The sequence below is a fragment of the Numenius arquata genome, chromosome 10, assembly GCF_964106895.1.
Source record: "Numenius arquata chromosome 10, bNumArq3.hap1.1, whole genome shotgun sequence".
NCBI lineage: Eukaryota > Metazoa > Chordata > Aves > Charadriiformes > Scolopacidae > Numenius > Numenius arquata.
Genome location: NC_133585.1, coordinates 27,565,600 through 27,591,583, shown reverse-complemented (window position 1 = coordinate 27,591,583; position 25,984 = coordinate 27,565,600). Strand labels below are relative to the sequence as shown.

The 25,984-nt window shown below is 39.9% G+C and overlaps 1 protein-coding gene across 2 annotated transcripts in view; it reads right to left on the bottom strand.

The window, feature by feature from the left end:
• Positions 1-111: 111 nt before the first annotated feature.
• Positions 112-25,984, bottom strand: part of SLC10A7 (solute carrier family 10 member 7) — a 152,673-nt gene continuing 126,800 nt past the window's right edge. For both annotated transcript variants that reach the window (XM_074154789.1, XM_074154790.1), the window contains 5 exons: positions 25,198-25,363; positions 22,200-22,251; positions 20,615-20,688; positions 3,953-4,098; positions 112-156 (listed from right to left, as the gene is read on the bottom strand). In XM_074154789.1, the coding sequence (XP_074010890.1) occupies positions 112-156; positions 3,953-4,098; positions 20,615-20,688; positions 22,200-22,251; positions 25,198-25,363 (483 nt within the window). The remainder of the gene's footprint in view (positions 157-3,952; positions 4,099-20,614; positions 20,689-22,199; positions 22,252-25,197; positions 25,364-25,984) is intronic.

The window sequence follows — 25,984 nt, the reverse complement described above, 5'->3', positions numbered from 1 at the left end:
AAAATAAAATATGCACTGAAGCAACATTCACAAATACCCAGTTGTCTCAATTGTCTGTGTGTACAGTATAGTACATATATACATTCACTGAGACACAGGCCATCTCCATAATTATACCTTCACGGGTGCTTTGGGCTGCCTGGTTAACTTCTGTGCCTGTGAACAGTAAACAAAACAGTCACTTTTTTATATTCTTAAAAGACAACCAACAGCACAAGACAAGATTTTTATTTATACGAGGCAACAAAATGCTGCGTGCACTTCTGGGAGGCTGAGCGAGGAGTCAGCATGCAGCTCATAGGCTACTCCGGGGTTTGTGATGACGTTTTTGTCTCTGATAGCCCACCACAACCTCCTCATACGCAGATCGCCTCAGCAGAGGAACCACAAGGAATACGGCTACAGTGCCAGTGAAGGAAGCAGAGGTAGGTCTTGGATGTCTTTTAAGAAAGGAGCTATTTGGACTCCACTCAAACCACTTGTGGCACAGATAGAAGAGCTTCTGACCCACTTAGGGAAAGACCCATGAAGAAAATTTCTGCTAACCCCTTTGTGTTCCCTGGCCTCCTTCCATCTGGCTCGAAACCTGCTCAGAGCACAGTCACTGCTGCAGTGGTGGATGTCTGGCACCTCTATGTTTATACCTTCCTTTCTGAGAAAAGGTAAGAATAAGCCAAAGTCCGTATGTCCAGAGGTGATCTTATGCCAGGGGACGCAAGGTCTTTGTAGCTCTAGTCTACTCTTACTGAGGAGAAGGAGAGAAACCACAAGCCCTTATTTGATGGCAAGGTCCAGCTCTGTGCTCCTCGCAGGGTTGGCCAACTATGGTAGGTGAACTATTTATTCAGTGTGTGACAGAAGTTCAACTCAAACGACAGGTGACTGTACTCTGGTTTGGCAGGAAGCAGCCTCTCTAGCTCAGGAGGCAAATGTGACAGGCTTACAAGGTCTTAGGTTTTCAGCTGCTCCTGTACACTGATGTGGTCACTGAAGGATGCCTGGGTTTTGGTGTGCTCTGCAACAAAAAAGCTCAGTGCCTTCTAGCACGGGATGAATTAGCCTGAGTGAGGGGGGAAAATCTGTTAAATTTGCAAATTCCTGAAATTTGGAACCTCTGTTTTCCTTAGCCCTTTGGGGGAAGTGCCCTGACAGGCTAGCATTTGCCTGTCGAGTGAGAGACTAATCATTTCTGGAGGGTTGGCTAAACAAGCAATTTTCAGTCTCAGAGATGTCTGATGGGTCTCCTTACTGTAGATATTAACCTTTAATATTGTACATTTAAAGCTTGTAAGCACTGCTTGAAAAATGCTCCAGCATAAATGTAAACCCTTAAAAAAATCCAAACCTTTAAAAATAAATAGGCTATATTCCCCTCAGAAACACCAGCATTTAACTATTGTTAAATCTAGCCGTTTGAGATTAGTCTTTTGGATATTATTCAGCAAGAGACTTTGGAGAGAGACATCGTTCCACATTTTGTTTGGGGAAACAATTTTTTAACTTTGTAGTTTGGCAGATTCTGCTGCCATATTTGCAAACTAGAAATACTTTAGTGTAGATGAACCTCTAAATATTTAAATTCAATTTCATACAACCAGATCACATGTACTATCATAATTAAGTAAGAATGTCACTGCAGTTGAGCACTGTGACTGGATAACCGTCTCCCCCTGCAAGAGAGATGCCAAAATGAAGCCAAGGTGTTTATAGAAAATAAACATCAAGGGTGATGATGACATGTTTATTTTCAAAGCGGGAGACCATTATCCAGTCACAACATTCACTTCTATTACACTTATTATAACTGTACCAGACCCAACCTCATTGATTTTTTTTTTTTCAAAGAGTAATTAAAATAACATTTGTGAATAATACAGAAGACCAACTGAAGAAACTGCTGCAACACAACAACAATCCCCCAAAGTGGTTTTACAGTAGCATTACAGTCTGATTAGCACAGGAGGTTTATTTGATGCTTAATGAATAAGAAACTAGTGCTGGCGAACTGTAAATCTCTCCAGTACTGTCAACTTTTCCGATGCCCTGTTTAAAGGCTGTGTTAACTGGCAGCATCTGACAGCAGCCCCTAAAGGCCGTTACCGCCCCTGAGGATCAGGGAGGTCTGGAGGAGTTCCAGCCCCACTCCCAGTCTTGGCAGCAGACAAGCGGTTAGATGCTGAAGAGAAGCCAGCATTGCAGGGATTGTTCCGTCACCGGTAGTGTCAACTTTAGGCTATCTTTCTGCGGGAATAGCATGAAAATTTCTTTACACAATCTGTAATGTCTCCTGATAGTTTCCGATTTTAAAATGTCATGACTTTCAGACTGACGGAGAAATGACATATGATTCTCAAATTTCCATTTTCATAGAACCATAGAATGGTTAGAGTTGGAAGGGACCTTAAAGATCATCCGGTTCCAACCCCCCTGCCATGGGCAGGGACACCTCCACCAGACCAGGTTGCTCAAAGCCCCATCCAGCCTGGCCTTAAACACTCCCAGGGATGGGGCATCCACAGCTTCTCTGGGCAACCTGTTCCAGTGCCTCACCACCCTCACAGGAAAGAATTTCCTCCTAATATCTAATCTAAATCTCCCCTCTTCCAATTTAAAACCATTACCCCTTGTCCTGTCACTACACTTCCTGACAAACAGTCCCTCTCTGGCTCTCCTGTAGGCTCCCTTCAGATATTGGAAGGCTGCTATGAGGTCTCCCCAGAGCCTTCTCTTCTCCAGGCTGAACAGCCCCAGCTCTCTCAGCCTGTCTTCATAGGGGAGGTGCTCCAGCCCTCTGATCATCTTCATGGCCCTCCGCTGGACCCGTTCCAACAGGTCCATGTCCTTCCTTTTCTGATGCTAAGATAAGGTTATCCTAACAAAGTCTGATTTCTGGACTCAGTTCCTGAAAATTGAGAGTTTTCCTGCTTTTTACAGTACAGGCAAGCAAAAGTGGAGCCACATAAAAATCACTGATTTAGGGAATTTAGCATTCAAGTTAGCAAGGTGACTTTAGTGGAGTGATGATAGTTAAATGGCAGCCTGTTGGGTTTTGCTGAACATTGGAAACATGGAAGTTATCAAAAAAACCTTCTCCACTGAAAAATGGAGAATGCAGCGTACTGGTGGCACTGGTCTTCCCACAGTAGGTCTCAGCCTTCACCTAAAATGGTTGTCAAAGACAGCTTCAGTTGCCACAGCTCCTTGATCCGTATTATCTCAGAACGTTGGAGGCAGCATTAAAATCAGCTGCATGGACCTGCTTTTTGTGAGGTGGTTACTACTGTTCTGAGAACCTGACTAAAACCATTGCAACTATTTCATACAGATCACAGAATGGCTGTCAGACGCCAATAGCTTCAATTCATACTGAAATAAGCATAATTTGAATCAGTGACGTTGATGCAAAAACCTCTAGGTTATAGTCCTACAAGCTATCCCATGCCGTAATTTTGGCATGAAATGTGATGCACCAGTCTTCTGTAGACTTCTTGCCATTGTAAACAGTGACCCAAGTAGAAAAAAAAAAAATTAAAAAGTTTTCATCCTGCTTCAATTCAATTCAGAAAGTGCCCTCGTTTTACCTGATTTCCCCAGCTCCCATTCCAGTGGACAGATCTTTGTCACTTCTCCATAACGGAGATCCAAAGCTGTGGTTATTACCCAAAGACAGAGCCATTCTTACTGGGCATAATCGGAATTCATAATTTGAATGAATTCATAATTTGAACTAACCATAGAGGTCTAACTTCAAGATTTGAACCTTTTCAGAGTCAAAGAGGATAAAGTTCAGTATTTTTAACTTGATACTACTGTGACTGTCGCTGTCATAAAGGATGTAAAGGAACAGAAAATGGGACCTCCAAGAAGAAACCTGAGGAGTTTAAGACGTGTTTATGTTTTTTTTTTCCTCATAGCACACTTTCCATTATAAATCAAAACCAGCAATTCTTACCTTTTGCCTAGAAACCATCCAAGATTTTATTGTTGGTACCAGCAAACTGCCAAGAAGAATCTGAGCAGGATGATAGATGAGTAAGGGGACGGAAATTAAGGACAGGTGCTCATAACCCGCAAATACTATCTTCAGCATTGGAATCCCTGCAGACAGAAAAACAGGAGACAGACTCTCACCTCAGACTTGAGGTCCAGTTAAATCAAACCATTTTATGTTGCATTGATATTTTACCAAAAAATAAACCCCAAAACAAACAAAATGAAAACTCAGGAGTTTTACATATATAAAAAAACAATCCAAACAAACCAGCAAGAACATGAACAAAAAAAAAAAATACAGGGCAGAGAAAGTTCTGTGGCAGAAAGGAAGGAGTAGGGGAATGCCATAAAAGATCTTTTCTAATAATGCTAATAGCCATCAAACTCCTGCTGAAGACTTGATATAAAATACATCTTGCTATAGCATGAGTGTTCGGTTGCTGAGCATAGTTCTGTATTGCTTATCTACTGCTTCCTCTCACTGTCCTCCATTTTGTGTTTTCATGATCATCCTCCATCCAACCTGCCCGACTCCTGCTTGTAACCTTTCTTCAAGTCTGTTCACCGTTGGAGGAGGGTTGCGTTTTCCTGGCATACTCCTTGCCAGCTGGTGATACCCAAATGACCGCCTTCCTGATTCAGGCAGTCAAGGTAGAGAGTCAAGCGCCCTGCACGGTGAGTGCTCATGCGTTAAGAGAACAAAACTCTCTGCTCTAGCTGTATGTTTCAGAAGAGATACAGCATGAGGGAGAAAAGGTTTAGTGAACTGAGTGAGCAATATGAAGCGGTCCTGCCTCTGAGGAGTTAGGAGCAGCTGGAGTACAGAAGTTGCTAGGTGCTAGAAGTGACTGTTAAGAGCTAGAGATGGGCCATATTTCATGAGAGCTTGAATTTGCACTCACCATTGTAAATGCATAAACTTCCCACTTGATGATGTTATACGTAAAATCAAATTTGATTTAGTTTCGCAGTAACAAAACTGATTCTTTACTTTGAACATGTTATTGTTCAAAATTATCTGTTTCAATCTTAGAACTTTGCTACCATGCTCCACAAAGCACAGGTGTGGGAAAACCTTGCAACCACCTCTGTCTTGCTTGACCAGACAATTGCATAGTCACCAACAAGAGCAGCAGTGATTCCACAGGAGCCCCTTGAGAACATCCCTTATCTTCTCCCCCATCTCAAAAGTCATTCTAGGAACCTTCCACCAGCATCAACCTTGCAGCGAGGCAGACTACAAACAGTTTTCACAGAGCTCATCTGCCTGTCTCCTTTCTTAGCAATCACACAAAGCTGAGCTTTGTGCCACATGCCCTCCATTCCCCCATTAGTAGATGTTTCAGATCGGCCAAAGTTGCCGTGTTTACACAGACTGTTGTCTGTCTTGGATAAATTTCCATTCTCAACACCCTTTCAGGTTTCCCTTAATAAAAGTTGCCTCCTCCCTATGTGAAGAAACAGCTTATTTGTTAAATATTACTGCTCCCCCAATGCCCCACTATTGCTGACGCGTGTCTAGGCTTGCTGAAATTGTGATGTTTCCACAGCACCATTTCTTGTAATTGTTTTGATTAGCTTCATCACATTAAACCACTAACGATCTCATCCCCATACTAGCAGCCTTTACTTATGTGGATATTTCCAGGGAGAGATTAAATAAAATAAATAAAGGCTTACATGCTTAATTTCAATATTTTAATTACCTTCAAAATAACATCATGGACCTATCACACAATAGGGCTGCTTATTAAGAACGCTAATTTATGGAGCTTGGGAATAGATAGTATTTGGATAGAAATTAAATGGGCATTTGCATTACATTAAGGAGTGCAATTTACTTCAAATGCCCATCATATGTTTTTGTAAACAGATAAAGGTTTTATCGCCTGTTACCAAATCTAAACTTGACCCTTGCGTGTCCTTTTCTGTTTTCTAACCACAGAAAAGAACCCTAGAGTCTCAAGCTATGAACATGCTATATTTATGTTCTTAAGACAGTACCTGGTGTTTTGGCAGTGCAATTTCATCCATAGATCCAAAACCACTTTAGTAAGCTGAACAGGACTCCTACAGAGAATCAGAGAACACTAAAATGTCTAGCCTAAGATCACACAGAAAACTAATGGCAGAGATGTGAACAGAACGGATCCAAAAATGACTGAGACATGCTTCAAATCACTGTATATTTTCTGAAAGAAAAAGTTGAGAAATTCCAACCTAAAAGGTAAATTCTCTAGAGGAAATCTATTTCAGTAAACCAGAAGAAGAAAATTAAAGTTGTCAAATATAAATACAAAATACAATAATTAGTGTGACAATATAATTAGATCACTGGGTGGAAAGAGGTTCCTAATTCACAGTTTGTTTAAATACATGTCACAACAATAGGTTCCTGTAAGCTACTAATGTGCAATTAAAGTTCCTGTTATTTACCAGGAAAAACTAACTGGTGAAAAGAAGAAATAATAATCATTTTTGCAGGTAACCATTAGTTCATTGAAAAGAAAAAGCCCTGTTGCCTTTTTATGCGCTATGTGATTTTTATAATTCCAACTTTGCCAGCATGCAACTCTCTCAGAAAATATTTCATGGCAGAGATCCACAGACTACAATCACAATTGCTTTGTGTCAGTAACATTACCACAAAGCTAAACGAAACAGCATGGGCCTTCTTTATTTTTAAAAATGTTGTCTAAACTTTTTTTTGTAGCAATACATAGTAACTGCAAGCATCAGTATGACTGCTAATGTTTTCCAAATACATAAAACTCATGCAAATTCCAAATTAGGAAAAACACATTTTAATAGTTACTTTTCCCTCTCTTTAAAAAAAAACGAACTGTATTTTTTTAATGTAGATATAAAACACGTGGGGAAAAAAAGACAACAAACAAAATGAAAACCAAATCCCAGCCAAAGGAAGAAAGGTGACATTATAACGCCTGGGCTGATGCTGTGTGCTGAATCTTAGCCCGTAATGCATTTTCAAGATGAGATTATGAACTAGCAGTAAGAGAAGCTATAACAGAACCACTGACTGAAACAGTAGTGACATGAACAGGTGCAGCTATAACACAACTAATAAAGTGAAGGAGATGAGTTTAAATCTTTCAGATAGATAGCAAGGAATGAAGGTGCTAAGCAAAACGGATATGTTTATCTTTATTTTGGGCTGTCCACTCCTCTTTTCCTCATCTTTTATAGCATATTGCCTCCAGTGCTAATGAAGTATGATAGTTACACTAAATTTAAGTAGATACATAAAATTTTGCACAGTATCAAATCTCATATATTAAAACCCAGACCACTATCTTAGTCTTAAGTTTCCTCAAAGTACACAGCAGTTCCTCCCTCCCCCTGCCCTCCAATATTACTAGGGTACTTACTTGCCATCTGGAGCATTAAGCCTGCATTCATACATATAAAGAATAATTCCTGTAAGGATTTTTTGTTTCGTTTCCACAGAGCCATTAATCATGCTTATCTGCATTTCAGGGTAATTGGATTGACTTCTATGGGTCTTCATCTTGACTGACACTGGAGGAGGAACACTGGCATTATCAGTTTATAGACAATCTTTTCGTTAAGTTTTAAGACTGCTGTCGTGGCCTGAAGGCTCATGCCACAAACACCCATTCATGTTGCTGCAGTTTAAGAAGTTACAGGCTTCCAGCAGCTTGGTTCAACTCCTCTGCCAAAAACCCTGCCTCCCTACATATCATGAGCACAAAGTGCTCCTCTCCGGTTTGGTGCCAACTCGGGCAGCTTTGCTCAAAGTAGGGCTGTAACAAACCGTTAAGTTGCCAAAATCTTTTAAACAGCCTTATTGCATGAATGTGTGTCCAACTCCTGGATCAGAGCTGACCTAACACTGTGACAGGTGCAAGTCAGGGCTGTATCCCATCCTCCTCCAATGAAAGCAGAAATGTGGTACCCAGCTGAGTAAGAAAAAAAGCATCTCACCTGACCAGGACTACAGAGAACCGTAGCAGAAGGGAGGAAGCACTGAGATCATCCCACAGATATCCCTTACAAACGAGATCATTGGTATTCCCAGCTTTTTACTCTGAATTTCCCTCTTCTCCTTTGCTTGGCTATGTTTCTCCTACCAGTGGTCCCTTGTGTTCACATCTTCCTCCTTGCTCTTTGGCTCTGGTATCCAGAGGCTCTTTTTCTATTCCTGTTTATATTTTCTCCCTTCCTCCTTTTTCTTCCTCTTCTCCACTCCCATGCTTCTAGCCTGCTTGGTTTTGCTTCCCAAGACCTTTGATTCTGCTCACTTGTCGTAGCGTAAATTTTGGGTACTTCCACTAAAATCACTAAGTTCCACTAAGTACAGCACTAAAAATCACAGTCCCACTGCAACTGAGAGAAGTGAATTAGGCCTGTGATATGGAGCACATTTCATTTTTCTCCCTGTTTGTGTCCTCACTCAGTCCACCTCGTGTAAGAGCTTTGCAAACCTGAGGAAGAACTAGCAAGAGAAAAGCTGTTTAATTCGTGATCTTCAAGAACATCAAGGAAGAGCGAGAGGACTGCTCTTATAGTCTGGTATAGGAAAGCCCAGTTTGCTCTCCATTGCTCCAGGTTATCCCAGTTTGGCTCCAAGTCTGTGGTTTATCAGCGCTGGTCAAAGGCCTCTGTTTCTCGAGTAGCCTGCACAACTGAAAGCTATTTATCCGTCCTCCAGCTTTGCACCCAGTATAACCTTCCACATCCTCCCCTTTCCCCTTTGCTACTTTCACATTTCATAGTCACCTTCTTAAAAGGCCCATGAAAATATTATGCTGCACTTCACTACATTTAGTTAACTGTAAAATAATAATAATAATAAATCCTAAAAGATTTGAAGGTATTTTTAAGAGAATTTAAATATAGGACTCTTTTCATCTAGCTATCACTGCAGTAATATAAATGAAGCAAATTAATTTTAATGCTCCAAGGTACTGATTCTGTGTCACTGTCACTGACAGGATCCAACTAGACTTTATGAGATGGCATTTGACTTTATGGAAGTGAGCACTATGCACGCATTTACAATTTTACAGGGACTTTAAGCTGTCATGCTGAAAAATGTTTATAAAACATTAATCAAAAAATGCCTCTTTAATACAATGCATTGTCTGAAAGATGTTAGAAGGCACATATTGTAAATGGATTCTTTTTCTGACTAAAGTAATTTCTACCAAAAGCCTTTCCCCACTGCTATACAAGTACACAGTGTGGAGAGATAAAGAGCACTTTCTCAGCACATTACTACCTGATCCAAACACTTGGGAAATCACTAATGTACAGCATGCCATATTTCCATGTCACACATGACACATTTGTCTAAAATTACCCAACAGAGTTTGACGTTGCAGCATATTCCATAGCAGGGCTTTCAACTGACATCTGCCAAGTAAGAACTTCAAGTAGGAGCTTTCTTCTTCTAACAAGCAAGTAAGAGTTTTCTTTTATCCTATACCCATGATGGAAGTGATAAAACAATAAGTACTGGAAATCTGGGGTTTTTTTTTCTATTTTAATATGTTTATTTTATGCTTGCTGAATGTGTAAGCTCCCCTCAAAGCACTGTTTCATCATTTGCTGTTTTCTATCACGTTGCAATGGGTTCAGAGAAGTTAATAGAACATTTTTATTACCACTGAAACACAGGCCATTATCTCTCACACCCAAAGCAGAATTATTGCTAGATGCTCTACTTACATACTTTCTGTATAGGTTTTTCCCCTTCAATGTCTTCATCACAAACAATTTATCCTAAAACTTTATTGCCGCAGCATTTCTTGTTAGGAAACAAGGTTTGGTGCAAAACAAAGAGGTCGTCACTAGGGCTAGGGAACTACCAGGCATTCACAAATCAGAACAGCCCTCACAAAGAGGCAGTGGAAACACTTCGAAGAAAAGACTTAGCCTCTGGATTTTCAGTTCTCCCTTCTACTCATCTATACATTTCAGAACTCTCAATTGCCATAATCTTCAAGTGCAATTACAAAATGAATGAAGTGTATGATAGTAGCTTCTCTGACACTCTCCATGCTACTCTTTTTCTGAAGGATCCTCTCAGGGGTTGATGTGAAGGGAACATCAGTAGGCCAAATAGCTATTTCTTTTTTTTAACCGAGAAAAGGTCTGTAAAGAGGGGCATATATTGCATTAAACTCCTCCTAAGCTGCCAGAGCAGCGGTTTTCTAGCTTATCTCTGCAAAGACAGTGTCAAATGAGCACCTGAAATTTTACCACCAAGTTTCAGAATAGAATTGCATGTGGCCCAGAGATGGCATGGTGGTGAGATCTGGGCAAAATCCAGTTTAAAGGATTAGAAAAAGGTTGTTCAAAGAGATAGCTAACAGAATGGCAAGATGTTGCTAATATCGTTTGAAAACTTTCCTAAGGGTTCCCTATCTCTTCTCAGGCAGATCACATTGCTATGGTTAGTTTTGAGGAGACAGAAGTTTATATACTATGCCTCTCCTCAGTGAAGGCTAGGCAGGGACAGAAGATGTTTCTTGCCCTTGTTCAGACTCTGTTATGACATACTGAGATCATGACAGGAGAAGACGCTTTTGAAGAATTAACTGGTTAAGGATTCTTTTTCCTATATCCATGCCGTCTCCAGAGCACGCACTAAACTCAAGTTAAATGCTCTTCCCTCAGGACCAGTTTCATTCAGGTATGGGAACCTCACAACTCATAACAATACAAATATTCACTTGCTACTGAGTATTCCCATTTCAGCTGAAGAATGTACCTTCCAATGTAATACGAAATCACATTACATTGGAGGGACAATAGATTACTTGAAGTTGAGCCTAAAACAGGCAGGCAAGCTCTTCCCCAGGTGAAAAATTCCTCAGAGGAAAATTTGGTAGTCCTTTTCCAGTCCAACTCCAGCTCTGACTCTGACACTTCTGCTCTTAGACCTAACCGAGAGATCCTAGACCTTACAGTCATTTTGTACTCTGCAAAGAAGTCAAGGCCGAGAAAAGTAATAGACAACCTAGCTACTCTCTTGTCCAGAAGGAAATAACAGCGTCGAGGTAAGATAAGATTCCATCCACAGTGGCTAGACAATGGTTTACAATGGTACAATGCTTCGTGGCGCTTTGGGTTCAATCACACCTTGGTGACAAAGCCTGCTGTTACCATGGAAATCTGACTTTTGCCAGTAGCTATAAAGAGATCATCCATCAGCACAACCACCACTGCCTCCAGGTGATACGACACTTGGATATGCAATGTCTGCAGCAGTTGAGACTACATTCCCCTTGCCTTTTTGCCCCCATACATGCCGTATGAAGCCTTGTGCTTAAAATATTTTCAGGGAAAAAAAGGCAATTATTTCAGTATGCTTTCATATTTCAGGTCAGTGACAACTGTAATGGAAAGCAAAACACAGGCTCACAAAGTGGTAAAAACAAACATCGGAAGGGGAAGTTTTACAAGGGACCGGTGAGTCGTTAAGGGAGTCTGGAAGAGCTGCAGGAGAAAACTGCAAAATGGAAGGCTATCCTAGTTCAGTTTGGGGGTCTGCACGGACCCTCATCTTCAAAAACACTTTCAGCTTCATCCTTTGCATTGGAAAAGAACAATGATTTACCAGAATATTCAACAAGGCCTTGCATTACATTAAATGACTGACTTCTTTTGGAGGGCTAGAATTATTGGGAAGGCTCTGTAATGAGCCACGTGGTTACATATTGGCCATATAGTTATGCAAGAATTTTGCTGAGCCCCACACTACGTTGTAAGAGACTGGACCGGTCTATTGTTTAAAGTAAAGAAGGAGAGGGAGCAAGGGAAATGAATGAGAAATAAGATATTTCTTTTGCCATAACTAACAAGAATAAAAAAAAGAAGAAAACCTAATATGCTTCAAATGCTTTTACTAATTCTTGTTCTTCAGGTAACTGGCTCACTATACTCATCACAGAAATCAGTAATTTAAGTGCAATGTAAGTACAGTTACTAGGAAAGAGCACATCTTGATACTATCAAAGTAAACAAAAATGTAAAAACTGGGACAAAGAAAGAAAGTACAGTTTTTCTATTTCTGGGTTTTCAACGGGTGCATTCAGATTGGAAGTGATGTTTAATGAACAACATCGGCAATCTTACCAGCTGCTAACAATAAAACATTTAACACCAACAACTAAAGACTAGTGTCTTAGACTCCAAAACACCTCCACCTCTCTGACAACATGGTAGTAGTAACTAGTTAATAGGGAATTCAAGAATGAATCGAACCACCATGAGTCACATTTTAAATGTGACATCCTTAATTCGGCACCACAATGCAGGCATAGCAATGTTGTAAGCTGTTCCTCGCACTTCAGTGCTTTTTTTATTGCTTGGATATCAGTTCACCCTTCATACACACAACATACTCAAGCACAGGGTAAAGTCTTCCTTGTAATTCACTGGCAATATCTAAGCTATGAAGTTGAAACGAATGGAATTGAAACACTCCCTTCCCTTCTCCATAATTCTTGTAGCCAACACCTTTTGAAGATTTAATAGGTTAGACCTACTAATGAAAGAAATTCTGGACAAAGAGATTGACAAGTATCCTGAAAACACGAAGCTGAGATTTGATTAATTTGATTATTTCCTTGAATGTTACTGTCCTTTCCACACATAGCTGAGGCTAAGGTTTCTCAGCATTAAAGTTCTGATTATGTGGATTTTATTTACACATATTGTTAAGAAAGCCATTCAAAACAGGTATTATAGTTATATATAGTTTTATATTTGTAACCACAAGCAGGAAAGGATTATGCTCCTAACTATTTCACGCTTTTAATTAGATTTTTTTAAAAGCTTTTTTCTCCTGAAACCTTGCTGCAAAGGAAAACGTGATACACAAATTTATTTTAAGTGGTAAAAAAAGAAAGCACTTTTTTCATAAAGAAAAAAAAATATTTGTTAGCAATACTAGCATAATTTTTCCTTTAATTTTCTCTTAATCTGATGTCTGTGGCCAAGAAAAGAAGATATGAGGCCAGAAACGCTTTAATGCTCCAGTCATTTGGGAAAGCACTTTGAGAAAACAGCTCACTACCCAGCAATACTGAGGGATACTATTTCCTATTCTAAAACTCTATGAACAAGGGTTATGTGCTTGCAGTGATCACAGCAGCTTCTAGAGGAGGATCCTTCGTCCCGATTCCCAAGACTATCCTGTAATAGGAGATTTCTAAATTTTGCTGCTGCTGTTGATTTTTCACATCTTTGCACCCACTGTTTTAGAAGTGTCTGGAGTCAGCAGCTCAGGCTGGCTGCCAGAAGGTGCACTGAGAGCAGCAAATGTAGATGCAACTCTCTCAAGGAGACTCAACATCATCTTCAATACTTGCTAGCTTTAGTATGGGTGACACTTGTAGCCTCTGCCAGCTTGAAGTAAAAAAAAATAATCTTGAGTCATGTCCAAACGTGGATCTTCCCAAGGGTAACCTGTCAGCTGTCTGCTGAATATAATGTAGTTTCTTAAAGCAGATAAATTAACTTTAACTGGTTTTGGTGGGGAGGGAGGGCTCTTGTGTCATTATCATTTTACAGATGGATATGTGTGTTTATTTTTTTTTTATATTATAAAGAGGTATGAGCTTGCTGTCATTAAAAACCGGCAATCTGGTTTTTAGTGTCTGATTCAATTAGGTGTACATCTGGGAAGACACACAACCAAATAAATAATTGGAGAGGTGCAACTCTGAAATGACAATTGTTATTCATCGATCTCTTTCTGCAAGTCGAGATTGAGAGATGTAAACTTCAAGTGAATGAGATCTCCTGGGTGAGATTCTTCAGTTCAAACACAGTAAACAACTGTTGTCCTCTGATGCACATTTTAGTACTGCTGGAGGCAAACTTTCTAAATATTAATAAAAAACCTACTACTGGCGGAGTATACAGATGAAAAGGAAGCCCTGGGAGCTGGTACAGAATTCCTTGCCACATTCTAAGTCTAATCAAAGAGACATATGTTTCAGGTCAGAAAGGAAAGGAGATTCCCTAATTTACCCTGGTATTTCCTCTTCTGGAATCAGAGAGAGGTTAAAATTGAGTAAACTTCCACAGATTAGACATTAGACATATTGTGAATCGTGTCATTAAAAAACCAAGGAAGAACTGGGCACTCAGTGTCCAAAAGGCACTGTAACTCACTGGACTATTTCCTACTTTCAGACTGCCATTTCCCACTTTCAGACTGGCCTGCCAGCACAATTCCTTCCTGAAAGTACAGTCCCTAGGGATGCTCTGGTCTGAAGATGATGTCTGCTGAGAAAGATGACATGCCAATTACACGGTAATAACCTGACTGATAATATTGCGTGGTAAGAACCAAACATTGGTTCTGGAAGACTGCCGAGCTAGGAAAGGCGATCCACCTGCCCTCAGGCTGGGCTACAGCAAAAGACGCTAACATGAGAGAAGTGCAGTAGATCCAGGTGCTTCTGTTCTCCCCGCTATCATCTCACGTAATGCAAATCCACCAGTTCTTATTTTCCGGAGACAGAGAGAGGACAAAGAGAAGGGGAATCACAGAACAGAGGAAAAAGCCCAGCTAAATACCTGCTGCTCCTTCCAAATACTGGTTGAAGACTGAAGAGATGAGAAAAACTTTTCATTTTGGCCCATAGAATCACAGAGTCAAAACTCATTAAAGGTTCTAGCAGCCACTAAGTCCCCTGGGATCTCAGAAACAGGAATGGGAGAGAGTTTCTAACTCTCTGGCAGTAGTGAGGGGTACATATTGGCCCAGACAGGGCCTGCACAAGACATTCATTCTTTCAAGCATATTGCTCCCAGCAGCTTCCCTTCTGCCCCAAGGGTCAGCATCCAGCAATTCTAGGCAGAGGAGTAGCCAGATCATTTTCACTTACATCGCTCTGTTGAACACATGGGGAAGAAATGAGACTAAATGTCTGTAACAGATAAGAAAATACGCAAATTCAAGCACTAATAACACCAAGAAGTATGACAAGATGCCAGCAGTAATGTCTCCTTTTCAACACTCAGGAAAATTTTGAAAGTAAGAGAGGCAGTATCAAAAGTCCTACTCTTGAAAACTTTCAGAGAGGAATTAACCAGGATTATTTTCCAGATCTTTATGTAAAATTCAGAAGAATTATTCACACATTTATAGCTAGTCACAGTTAGTACCTTGATGAATAATTGCCTTAGAGGACAATTCTCTGCCAGGAGCACAGAAAAAACCACCACATTTCAAAAATACCACAGAGTACAGCCTGAATACTCACTTAGGACAACGGACCTGATTTTACCATCTTACTTTGAACTATAGAATTATTAAGAGATGCCTCCTTTTTAAAATCCAAATTATATACCTTTTATCTTAGAAAAATGCCAAAATGTTCTAATTTGTGTTATCTAAAGGAGAAAGGTGATTATCACCACACAATAAGAAGAGCCTGAGCTTGATTAGTACAGCATTTCACAGAGTTTGGGTACAGGAAAAAATCAGATGAAGCAAAACCCCAGCTAATATTAAGCAGCAGTGGTTTAGGCTGTGCAAATATATTATTTATCTCTGAAAAATCTTGTAAGGATGTATCTTCAGAAAACATGAGCAACCTATAGATAGCTGTGAGCAGATTGGAGCTATATGTGAGCACGATGCACTCTGTCACATTGTGCAGCTGGGGAACTCGGGGGAAAGCATGGGCTGATTAATCCGTAGCCGAGACGATCCGCTCACAGACAATTGAGTTGTCTGTGAATCTACTTGTGCGTTACAGCAGGCTTTTACGAATTGTTCAAGTACAGACTATCAGTTCCGCAGTAAAAAGCTGAGTATTCAGAAAATAAATTTGAATGAAATTAAAACAATACAGAAGGAAGCTAGCTCGTTGGCTTTTATTTGCAAAATGAACTCTATTTCCTGAAAGTATTTTGTAGCCTAGAAACTTTGACTGCATTACTTTAAGAATTCCCTGGTGAAAGAACTGCTACATTGATAAGTCCAAATAAGGAAAAATGTACTCTGCATCACAAACAGTAAACAATAACCTGATTTTATTATAAGGTGGGGTTACTTTTGTTGGTTTGTTACAAATCTGCTGTTTATCATACCTACAGTATGATAGGTACACCTACTAACATTTGTACTTGTGGTAGCCAAAATAGGTAGCAGTACTCTTTTTTTTTTTTCTGACAAAATAATTTTTCCTAGTAAATACAAAGAATTAAAGTGAAAATATTTTTTGGCAATCCTGCATTTTACTTTTGGAGTTGTAACTTATAGCTAGAAATTCACTCTCCGTAAAAAATAAAATAATGTTCTGTACTTGGCTACAACTTTTGTGTAAGTGCAAGCAACAACTGCAGTATTTTTTTAGATGAGCCACGCTGATAGCTTTGCACTTCCTTGAGGCCTCTTCTCTTCTCACTGAATGAACTCCAGGGAATGGCATCATGTCGGGCTTTCCAGATGGATTATGTGAAGCCATAGCTCAATGTCATTTTCAATAGCAAGGCTCATAATTAAAGGTCAAATAGTCACTTCATCTGCAATCAATCAATAGAAGAAGTACTAATACTAAGTACTAATCAATCAATGGCAAATGCACTAATAAAAGCCATGCATCAAACGTCTGCATACGTGTGTGCTCACATGTACTGTGCATATATGTGAGTAGGGAGAAGGAGAGAAAGAACAAAGTGTGGGTGAATATGCCAGAGGGCATTGTGAGTACTGTATTTATCTTCACTCCTTTTAAGCTTATATCCTGTTTCACTCATTAAGTAAAATACAAATAAACATTAGCTTTTCTGCATATGTGATGCTCTGTATTCAAAAAACTGCCAAAGCACCCACCTCTCTGCAGAAACACCGGCTCGTGTTCCTAACTAAGAAACACAAAGGCACCTACCCTGTGTAATTTGTCCTTACACAAACATGCCCTGCACTCTGATCTTTGAGACAAAAAGTGTGTCAACTGTTCTGTCTACAAAATAAAACCCAGCATATGGGAACAGCACTCACCTCCGTGCAGAGCAAGCACTTATTCATGGATTCAACAGTGGAAGTGGCAGTTGGCCTCATGAGCATGCACTGCATGGGAATTAGTTGGTTTCATAATATGGTGTGGGAGAAAGTGACTTATAAAAGTCTTCTCATGCCTCTCCTATTACCACTTCTAAAGCTTTAAAGCTGTCAGCTCTTCTCCCACTTTAGTCGGTGCCATTCTAAGCTCCCCAGGGAATGGGCCAGACGTACCTATTTGGAGTTTCACCTGCCAAGCTGAGAGAAATGAGTTTCAAAGCGAAAGAACAAGTGTTGGGAGGTCATTTATACACTACCACTGGAATCTTGAAGACAAACAAAGCAGAGCTCCACAACGCATGTGAAACCAGACCCTGAGCTGTGTTTGTGCTTTCAGGCATTGAAATGACAAAGGGAGAGGGAAAAAATTCTCTCTGCTGCAAGAGAACAGAAGTTGTATGGTTTATAGTAAACACCTCTGGACAAGTAGAAATGTGACAGAACAACAAAAGAGTAAGGGCCAAAACGCCTCTGTCTGTTCTTGTTTCTGCTGAGACCAGGGTGGACAAGACTGTGCTGTGTGGATAGATTTAACTGTCATTCAGAAATGGCTGATCCTTAAAAACAAATTAGATCTACTCTGCTTCCACCCTCGGTGAAGGAATAAACGCCAGCTGCTCCGGTTAACATTCCTCTTTACATCATCAGCTTAGGGCCATGCCTCATCGCACTACAGCTTTATAAAACCCGGTCCTCCCTATTTACATAGGAATGTGTGTTTATGCAGCTCTGTCTTATCCAGGCCTGGTACTAACACTGAACAGAGGAAAATACCAGTGGTCTCAAAACCAGCCAGCTTGAAACCGATACACAGTAGGCACACCTACGTAGTGCACACACTGTGTAGGGATGCACACAAGAGTGAGGGAGCCCTGAGGCTTACCAAAGATGGGCTCCTAGGGACTGCCAAAAAGAGGATTTCCCCATCAGGAAATGGTGCTCAATTCAGGTCACTCAGACCCCCAACAGAAGACAAGCCTTGGAGCCTCAAAGAAACCTTGACAAAGCTGAGCCCCAGAGACAGAACACAGCAAGGGAAGCACAGGTCCCAACCACCCAGTGACAATACTGTATCCCACCATCAACCTGTTTCATTTCAACTTGCACGCTTATCCAGGAGACATCTGTATTAGCAGGCTAAAAGTATGTATGGTAGGGGAGAAGCTGTAGGAGTCCTTGAAGACAAGGCGGCCAATGTATTTTTGCTGGTGTTCTTGGGCAAAGAAAGCTGCAAAATATAGAGCCTGACTCATTGGGCTGTGCTAACGAGAGCAGCAGCTTGGAATTGGGAAAATGTGAGCCAAAAAGTTAAGCAAGCTAGGAACCTCAAACTAGATTCTTTTAGAAGAGAAAATTAAATATAAAAAGGAGAGTGCAGAAGAAAAGTGAACAGGCTTAGCTGTGTACATAGGGTGCAGGTGAAGACAGGCGGCATGAGGATGTTTGGTAAGTCAGTAAAAGAAATAAAGCATCCTCATTTTTTTCTGGGTGACAGCAAGCCCCTCTAGGACTTAAATATTAAAAAAAGGCTTTGCCCTTATTTTCTTAGGGTCGTGGCAAGCTGCAAAAGTATTCAACAGAGCATATATAAAACTATTTTCACTGGGGAGGGAAGGGGAGACTTACACATTTGTGCTGTTAAATACAACCAGCTTCTCTTCTGTAGTATGACAGTTGTGTCCTAAGTTTACACACATCTCCAAATAGCAAGTACAGTAGTGTGTTATGACTTAACACATGGAGTTGCTTTCTATAAATACAAGTGTAACTGTCATCCCGAACATAAGCTCATTTATTAGTTGAAGCTTCAGTTTCATAGAACATTTGGTTGAAAAAGACCTAAAGTCATTTAATCCATGTTCTGCTCCAAGGCAGGATCAACTCTAGCTATCTAATTCCTGTCTGAGGCTTGTCTACAATGACAGGGAATTCAAGACATCAATAGGCAACATATTCCAAAGCTGAACTGTTTTACATTAGATAGGTCTCCATGATTGTTAGCTTAAGTCACTGTAATTGAAACAAAGTCCTTCCCTGTTCAAAGTCGGCTGCGAAAGAATTACTTTTTTCCTTCTTTGCATCAACCTTTTATACATTTGAAGGTCACTACTGTATTTGAGCTATCTTCTCTCAACAATCCCAATCATTTCAACCTTCCTTTGGGGTCACAATTTTGAGATCTATGATCATTCATGGCACTCTCCTCTGATCTCTCCCCAGATGGTCCACATAATTTCTGAATTGTGGAGCTCAAAACATCATACAAATGTCAAAAGCCGTAACACTCTTAAGCCATACAACTTTTGCTGCTTCTCTGCAACCCACAGGACCTTGTGTGAAAGGAAATTAGGTTACTTTGGTATGATATGCATTTGACGAATCTACGGTGCTGTTAGTCATTTCCTTGCTTCTTCCTACACTGTTGAAGTAATTTATTTCATTATTTGTTTCAGTAGTTTTCTACAAAATGAAGTTAAACTCACTGATCTATAATTCCTCGTCCCCTCCTCGTTTCCATTGTCAAAAAGAGGCATTATGTTTGCCTTTTTCTTGTCTTCCAGGAACTCCTTCACTTCCCACAGACTTTCAAGAGCACTTGCTAACAGTTCTGCAGCACAGGCCTGGCTGAAGCAAAGAACCCTGAGATGAGTTTTGCTGTATCAAACTGACATGGAAAACATCTCACCTAAGTCTCAACTTGTTTTTCCCTTGTTTCAGGCTGAGTTCTTACCTTTGTTATTGACACTGGTTGTGTTTCTCTTTGACAGATACAGTCATGAAAAGGCGTATATTCAGTTACATATGCTTTACCAAAAGTATGTTTTCATCTTTTGGAAAAACAGTAAGAAAATACTCAAGTACTAGTCGTTTCAATGACTGAATATAATGGATCAAGCAGTACTAAGTGGCTGTAAGCATAGCTGATTTAGCAGTATTTTGTGAATTTCCATGAGAACATCTTACTATCACTAAGGGGTCATAAGTGACAAATCTCTCAATGATGCTTTGATAAATGAATCCAAATAAATAAAACTATCCGAAATATCTGCAGACTTAAAATAAACACATACATTTTGCTCATGTTAAGCAAAAGGCAGTATTGTCTATTTGTGATTTCTGAATTCACCTCATGCTTTGATTTTCACTTGTACATCCCCGCTTTTAGGTGTAAGATTTTACTGTGAGACTGGGCAGATATACCTTACAATCTTCTCAGTAACAAACCTGAAATTTTATCAATATTGGATTAGGCAACAGAACAGAATAAGAACAGAAAGAAAAATCCAGCTTTCCATAAATAAGATGGTCTTATTGCATAACCACTAAAATCTCAGCTGAGAGGACTATGTCAACTGCCCTGTAATAAACATTAATTTTATCTGTGCAAGAATATTATCCTACTATTCGTATCATACTGGTAGCGTTGCTTGTCACACTGAAACCAAAACCATTTAAGCAGAAAATCTAGCAACCAACAACATTTTTTTTTTCAACACAGCAAGGTATGAATGTTACCGTTGTTGCTCAAAAGCTTATCTCCCGACTTACCCAGGGTGAGGGATTTGTGTGTGGAACAGAAAACGATAGCCACTGTGTCTGCTGGTGTGAAACTAGAGTTATTCCTAGAAAAGAAAGTGTTTTAATAATTTCTGATAGCAAAAACCATCTTAAAACATCATCGATCAAATATATTACTTTGAGGATCCATATGCATGTTCGCATCACTTTGATCAGGTCTAGTGACAGAAATAATTCTACCCACAAATGAACAGTAGTGTTTGATTTTATTTTTTTTTTAAAGCAGAATTGTTTCTTGGTTGTGGCAAACTCTCTAAAGAATATGCTCCTGTGTGAAGGAGAGGAATTCTGAACACATGGTATGTAAGACAACTTTATTCCAGCCAAGGTTATTTTTGCAAACATGCTCTATCACAGCAGTGGCCAGCTTGCCACTGTAAAAAAAAGATAATGACCTATGATTTCTTTTCCTGGTATGTAATGTTAACGAAATTTAGATAGTATATTGAGTCTACACTATGAGCACTGCTTAGAGTATGTAGTTACCTCCCACTTCAGAGAAAAACTGCATCTGAGAGTTTACACACTGTAAGGCCAGGAAGGATGGAAAAATGACATACAGAGCAAGATATATGACTGGCCAATGGATCACCCTTTGGTCCAAATTAGGAATTGTTTTATGAGATTCTAAATATTTACCACACTGTCTGAGTTGGTTAGTACTTACGACATTTTAGATTTTACGTTGGGACATATCGTTCCCCCAGGTTAGGTCTAGCAGTTCAAGTTATTTAAAAACGCTTTCTAAGGTCTGGGTATATGATCTTGTCACAGAGAAATTTTCTTGTGGCACTAAAAAAGCATAAGTAGCTCTAAGACATTGCACCCTTTTTTGTTATTCTCCCTTACAGATATTGTATAATTTATATAAAGCATATGTCTGGAGTCTACTGTATTGTGGCACTTCCCATTCAGCAGAGTGCTGCTAAGAAAGTAAGCACCAAGTGACAATGGTTGCTACTCTGAGCAGTTCAGATGGTGCACTAAGCCACCGGCTAACACCATTCTCACAGTACTATTTTTTGAGAAGTGAATGTACAAGTGTTTTTCCTGGTTGATATTTTAAAAGAAAAAAAAGTAGTTCTACCAAACATTAGTTCAGGACAACTGTCTTTTAAGAATCACCATATAAACGTTAACAGATTTGACATATACAGAGAAGAGTCAATTGCCAGCCCAGCAAATGTATCTTGAGATGTAAAAAGTCAAACTGAGTTCTCTCTCTCATATGTCATCAGCATGTCTGCAGGGCAAATTATACCTTCAGTGACATCTGTGCAAATCCATTTTTTTCAGTGGATGAGGTATAGCAGTGATTGATTGAGATTTAACAACTCTGTAATTAACACACAAGAAAGGACAGAATTCAGGTCCTGCTCTCTTCGCCTATGAAACTCTAACAGAGAAAATGCAGTAAGGACAATATGAAATATCAAAAAGAGGTCACCCCTATTCAGAAACCTGCCCTTACACATTTGCATAAACTGTATCACCCAAACCAAAGATACCACACAAAACAAGCATTCAAAGGTTCTGATTCAGCACATTCAGTTACCTTGTAGAGAAGAGGAATGTCAAAAACATGAAGCTCATCTGAACAGAAAATACTGAAAGAGAAACAAGTTAAAATTAGACTTAGATCACAGAAGTAAAGATCATTTAAATCTCTGCAATTTGCGTACATGCCTTTTGCCCCCATACAGCAGGTCAGAAGCTATGTTGGACCAAGTCTATCCAGAGAAATCCAATGACAGACAGCTTTTAAAGACTTCTGAATCAAGTAATTCTTGACACGATGAACGGCAGGAAACTTCGCTACTGCATGCTTCGCATCTGTTTGCACTAGTTTTGTTTATTGGATTGACAACACAAAATCTTTCAGACATGTTCTGGTTGCCAAGCATTTAAATTTAGCCCCTTTCTACTTAACAGCAGACAGTACAATGTGTAAGCATGATCACAATAAGCATCCTTGCATATCCTCACATACTGGGTATTACTACTCTCCCGATGAATGATCACTAGTAAGAGAGATTTTAATTCTCTCTGAGACAAAGGCTAATTCCTGACCTGGGCAGTATACATCAGACAAAGCAGCTTTTGCTCAAGCTCAGTCGGCTTTGTATGTGCGGAGGGTTTTTGAGCATCCTGAGGGGACCTCTCCTCTCTGCCAGCTCTCCTGACACCCTCAGGGGTTGTGGGATGCACAGAACCCGCCCTCGGTCTGCGGAGATGTGGGGAGAAGCAGGCGGCTTCCCCGCTGTGCTGTGAGTAGCTGCTGGGACTGCAGAGAGCGAGCATCGTGCTGGAGCACGGGAACTCCCCACAGAGCTGGAGGAGAAACCCTGTGACCTGCACACACCTTTCCCGGGTGTTTGTGGGTTATGCAGGGAAGGGCTTGTACTTGCAGCAGAATCTGCAAGTCTGAGTGGGTCCTCTCATTTTTTCCTTGCAAAATTTGTGCACGCAGTAAGGCTGATGTGTCCCACAGGGTAGTGCAAGCCAAGACAATACATTTGATTTTGACCCCAGTTCACAACTGGGCAACACGGCGGGGATATTAGCTATTACCAGTGACATTTTCCATTCTCCTACGTACATTACCTAGGATGTATAAATGTCACCTCAGCATGCACCTAATTCTTCCTTCATGAACTAAGAAAGCAATCCATTGTTCCTGAATTACAACTTTCCTGCAACTAAGTACATTAACTTAATATACACAGAATATAAGCCTCTTAATACGTATAATTCCATAAAGCAATAAGCATGTGTTGCTACCAATTATCCCTTGTACATATTTTGCTGTAGCTAGAATATTAACAAAAAAAAAAAATACTTAAAAACATTAATCAGCAGAATAATAAATACAGTTTCATCTCAAACTCCTCGTGCTAATTTCACATCCTGGTATAAAACAACACACACCCCCAGCCAACACATCCAATGGCAGTACAGAAACTTTTGCTAAAATACAATGTGCGTATCCATCTCCACAACTTCCTTGCATTTTGGTTTTATAAATATTTTAGAAAAAAAAAAAACAAACGGCTAATATGTTCCAAGCAGTTTCAGTGCTCATGTTAATACTCTTACTAAGAAACTCCAGTTATGCACACTGGCAATGAAAATGTATATCTAATGATTTTCAGTGTATTGCACTGCAAGTGGTATCTATAATTACACATGGCACAGATGCAGAATTGTCTTGCAGAGAAATAAAAGAAAAGACAAGAAAGGCAATGGAAGCAACCACTCTACACTACTTCTTCTTCAAGGAAGACCAAAACTTTAACTAAAAAAAAAAAAAAAAAAAAAACACGACTTTTTTTCAAAGTAGCGGTCAGCACAGTAACATAAAATTACTTCGTTCTGAGTTTGTCCGCATGTTAAATCAGAGTTGAAAAATTTCCATATCTCTCTTTTTTGCTGACAACTCTGCACTGATTTAAGCGCATCTGGGATGTGGTCCTTCTCAGGTGCCTATGCAAACAAGTATTTCCTCCATTTTGAAAAAAACCAAACTTATTAACATGGCTTCCTTCTTCTTTGCTTTCAGAATAAAGTATTTACACAGTACCATTTATAATTCCGTGTAGTATTTTAAACACATATAGTGTTTCATAATCCAAAAAACTGCCACAATTAGGACAGAATAAGCACTGACTCGCAAAGGGCAGGGGCAAATTTCCTACTGACTTTAGCAGAGGTTGGGTTTATAGAAGATACATTATTTTCATTAGACAGAAACGTGTACATACACACACTTCAAGGTAGGTGATGCACTGATTTCTTGAAATCTAACAGTTTCAGAGTGTGTGAGATGTGATTTATTCTCTAGTTATCTCTCTCCCAAGCAAATTGAAACTCCTGTCTCTGGACAGTCTGAAGCAAGACAGGAATTCCCTACTGGGAGAGGAGACAGTGGCTGTATACCACCGCCTTTCCCTGGGAGGCAGTGATCTGCAAGTGTGTTTTTAACTGATGGCAAGGATACCAACAGTCTATTCTCATGTGTATGTTATTTAAGGCTGAATGACTAGAGTGCTTCTAAAACAAACTGTGCAAGAAATGTGTTCATCCACAGAAATATATCAACACACTCGAACTCCCAACTAGTTTCTAGGTTTATAATATGGTAAGGAAGAACTATTTAAAAGCTAAAAGAGTGCTTTTGAGTAACAGCTCAAACCCAAACCTTTCCTTTCTGTTTGGAACGCACCATCTGTGCATTTATGGTTGCTTAATAGCAAAGCAGCCAAACCAGAATGCTTGTAAACACTTGGAAAGGAACATTGTGCCCCTTTAGAAAGGGAGGACCACTGAGCAACCTCAGGCACCCTAAACAGTAGGGTTCATCCCTCCCTAAATGCTTACTCAATCCCCTAAAAGCATCCAGCCCCAAGAAGGCTGGTAACCTGGTTGACTAGATGCATTAAAAGTGAAAGCTCTAGCTCCACACCAGTATCCCCGCAGCCCCACCATTTCCAGTACATATAGCTCATTACACAACTGAAACACAGATAAAAGCAAAGCTTTAAGGCTGAACTTACTTATGAACACTATTATTATGAGGCTAAATTTATCAAGGTCAATATTTGGATTGGCAAAAGTATCACAGAATGTGGTGTAGATGATCATCAGGAGCACACAGCTGCTGATAGTGCCAAATGGAGGCTTCTTCCTTTCAAGCCAGTCCTTGATGTATCTTCGGACAATCTGAAACACAGAAAACCAACAGGTTGCCTCTTTTCAAAGATGCAGAGAGCCAAGTTGGGCATCACAAAGTGAATCTGACAGCGGAAAGACACAAAGAGAAGAGAGTAATTTGGATGACGGCCACAGTGGATTTCAAAGCTTCCCTGCCACACAACTCTTCTTCTGGGGAATTTAACATTTGTAGTGCAACTTCCACTGGGCGTCCATAATGAGAGTATATTTTCAAGTACATTCAAATCCATCCTTAATCATGCCAAATGTTCTTTGCTAGCTGTCACTGAGACATGCCCATTAAGCCTCCCCAAAGTTTATCTCCTCTGCTGATACTAATGGATGTATGTAATTATCACAGTCCCCTTTGCATCAACAGACAATTCCAAGTGCAACTTTGGGAATCTTAAAAATCTGACATCTTCAGGAATTTCATGACGGTAGATAATCGAAAGTGATCCATGGAACATTTTAATATTTAAATAGCTAGCGATGCACCAGAAGTTTTTAATTAAATTATAACTCAAGCTTGAAAAGCAAAAGTGCATGTGTTGTGGGAGTTTAAATAATTCAAACTCTGAATATCTAGAGTTTTTGTAAATCCAAAGACAAATGCCATTTGCACGCTTT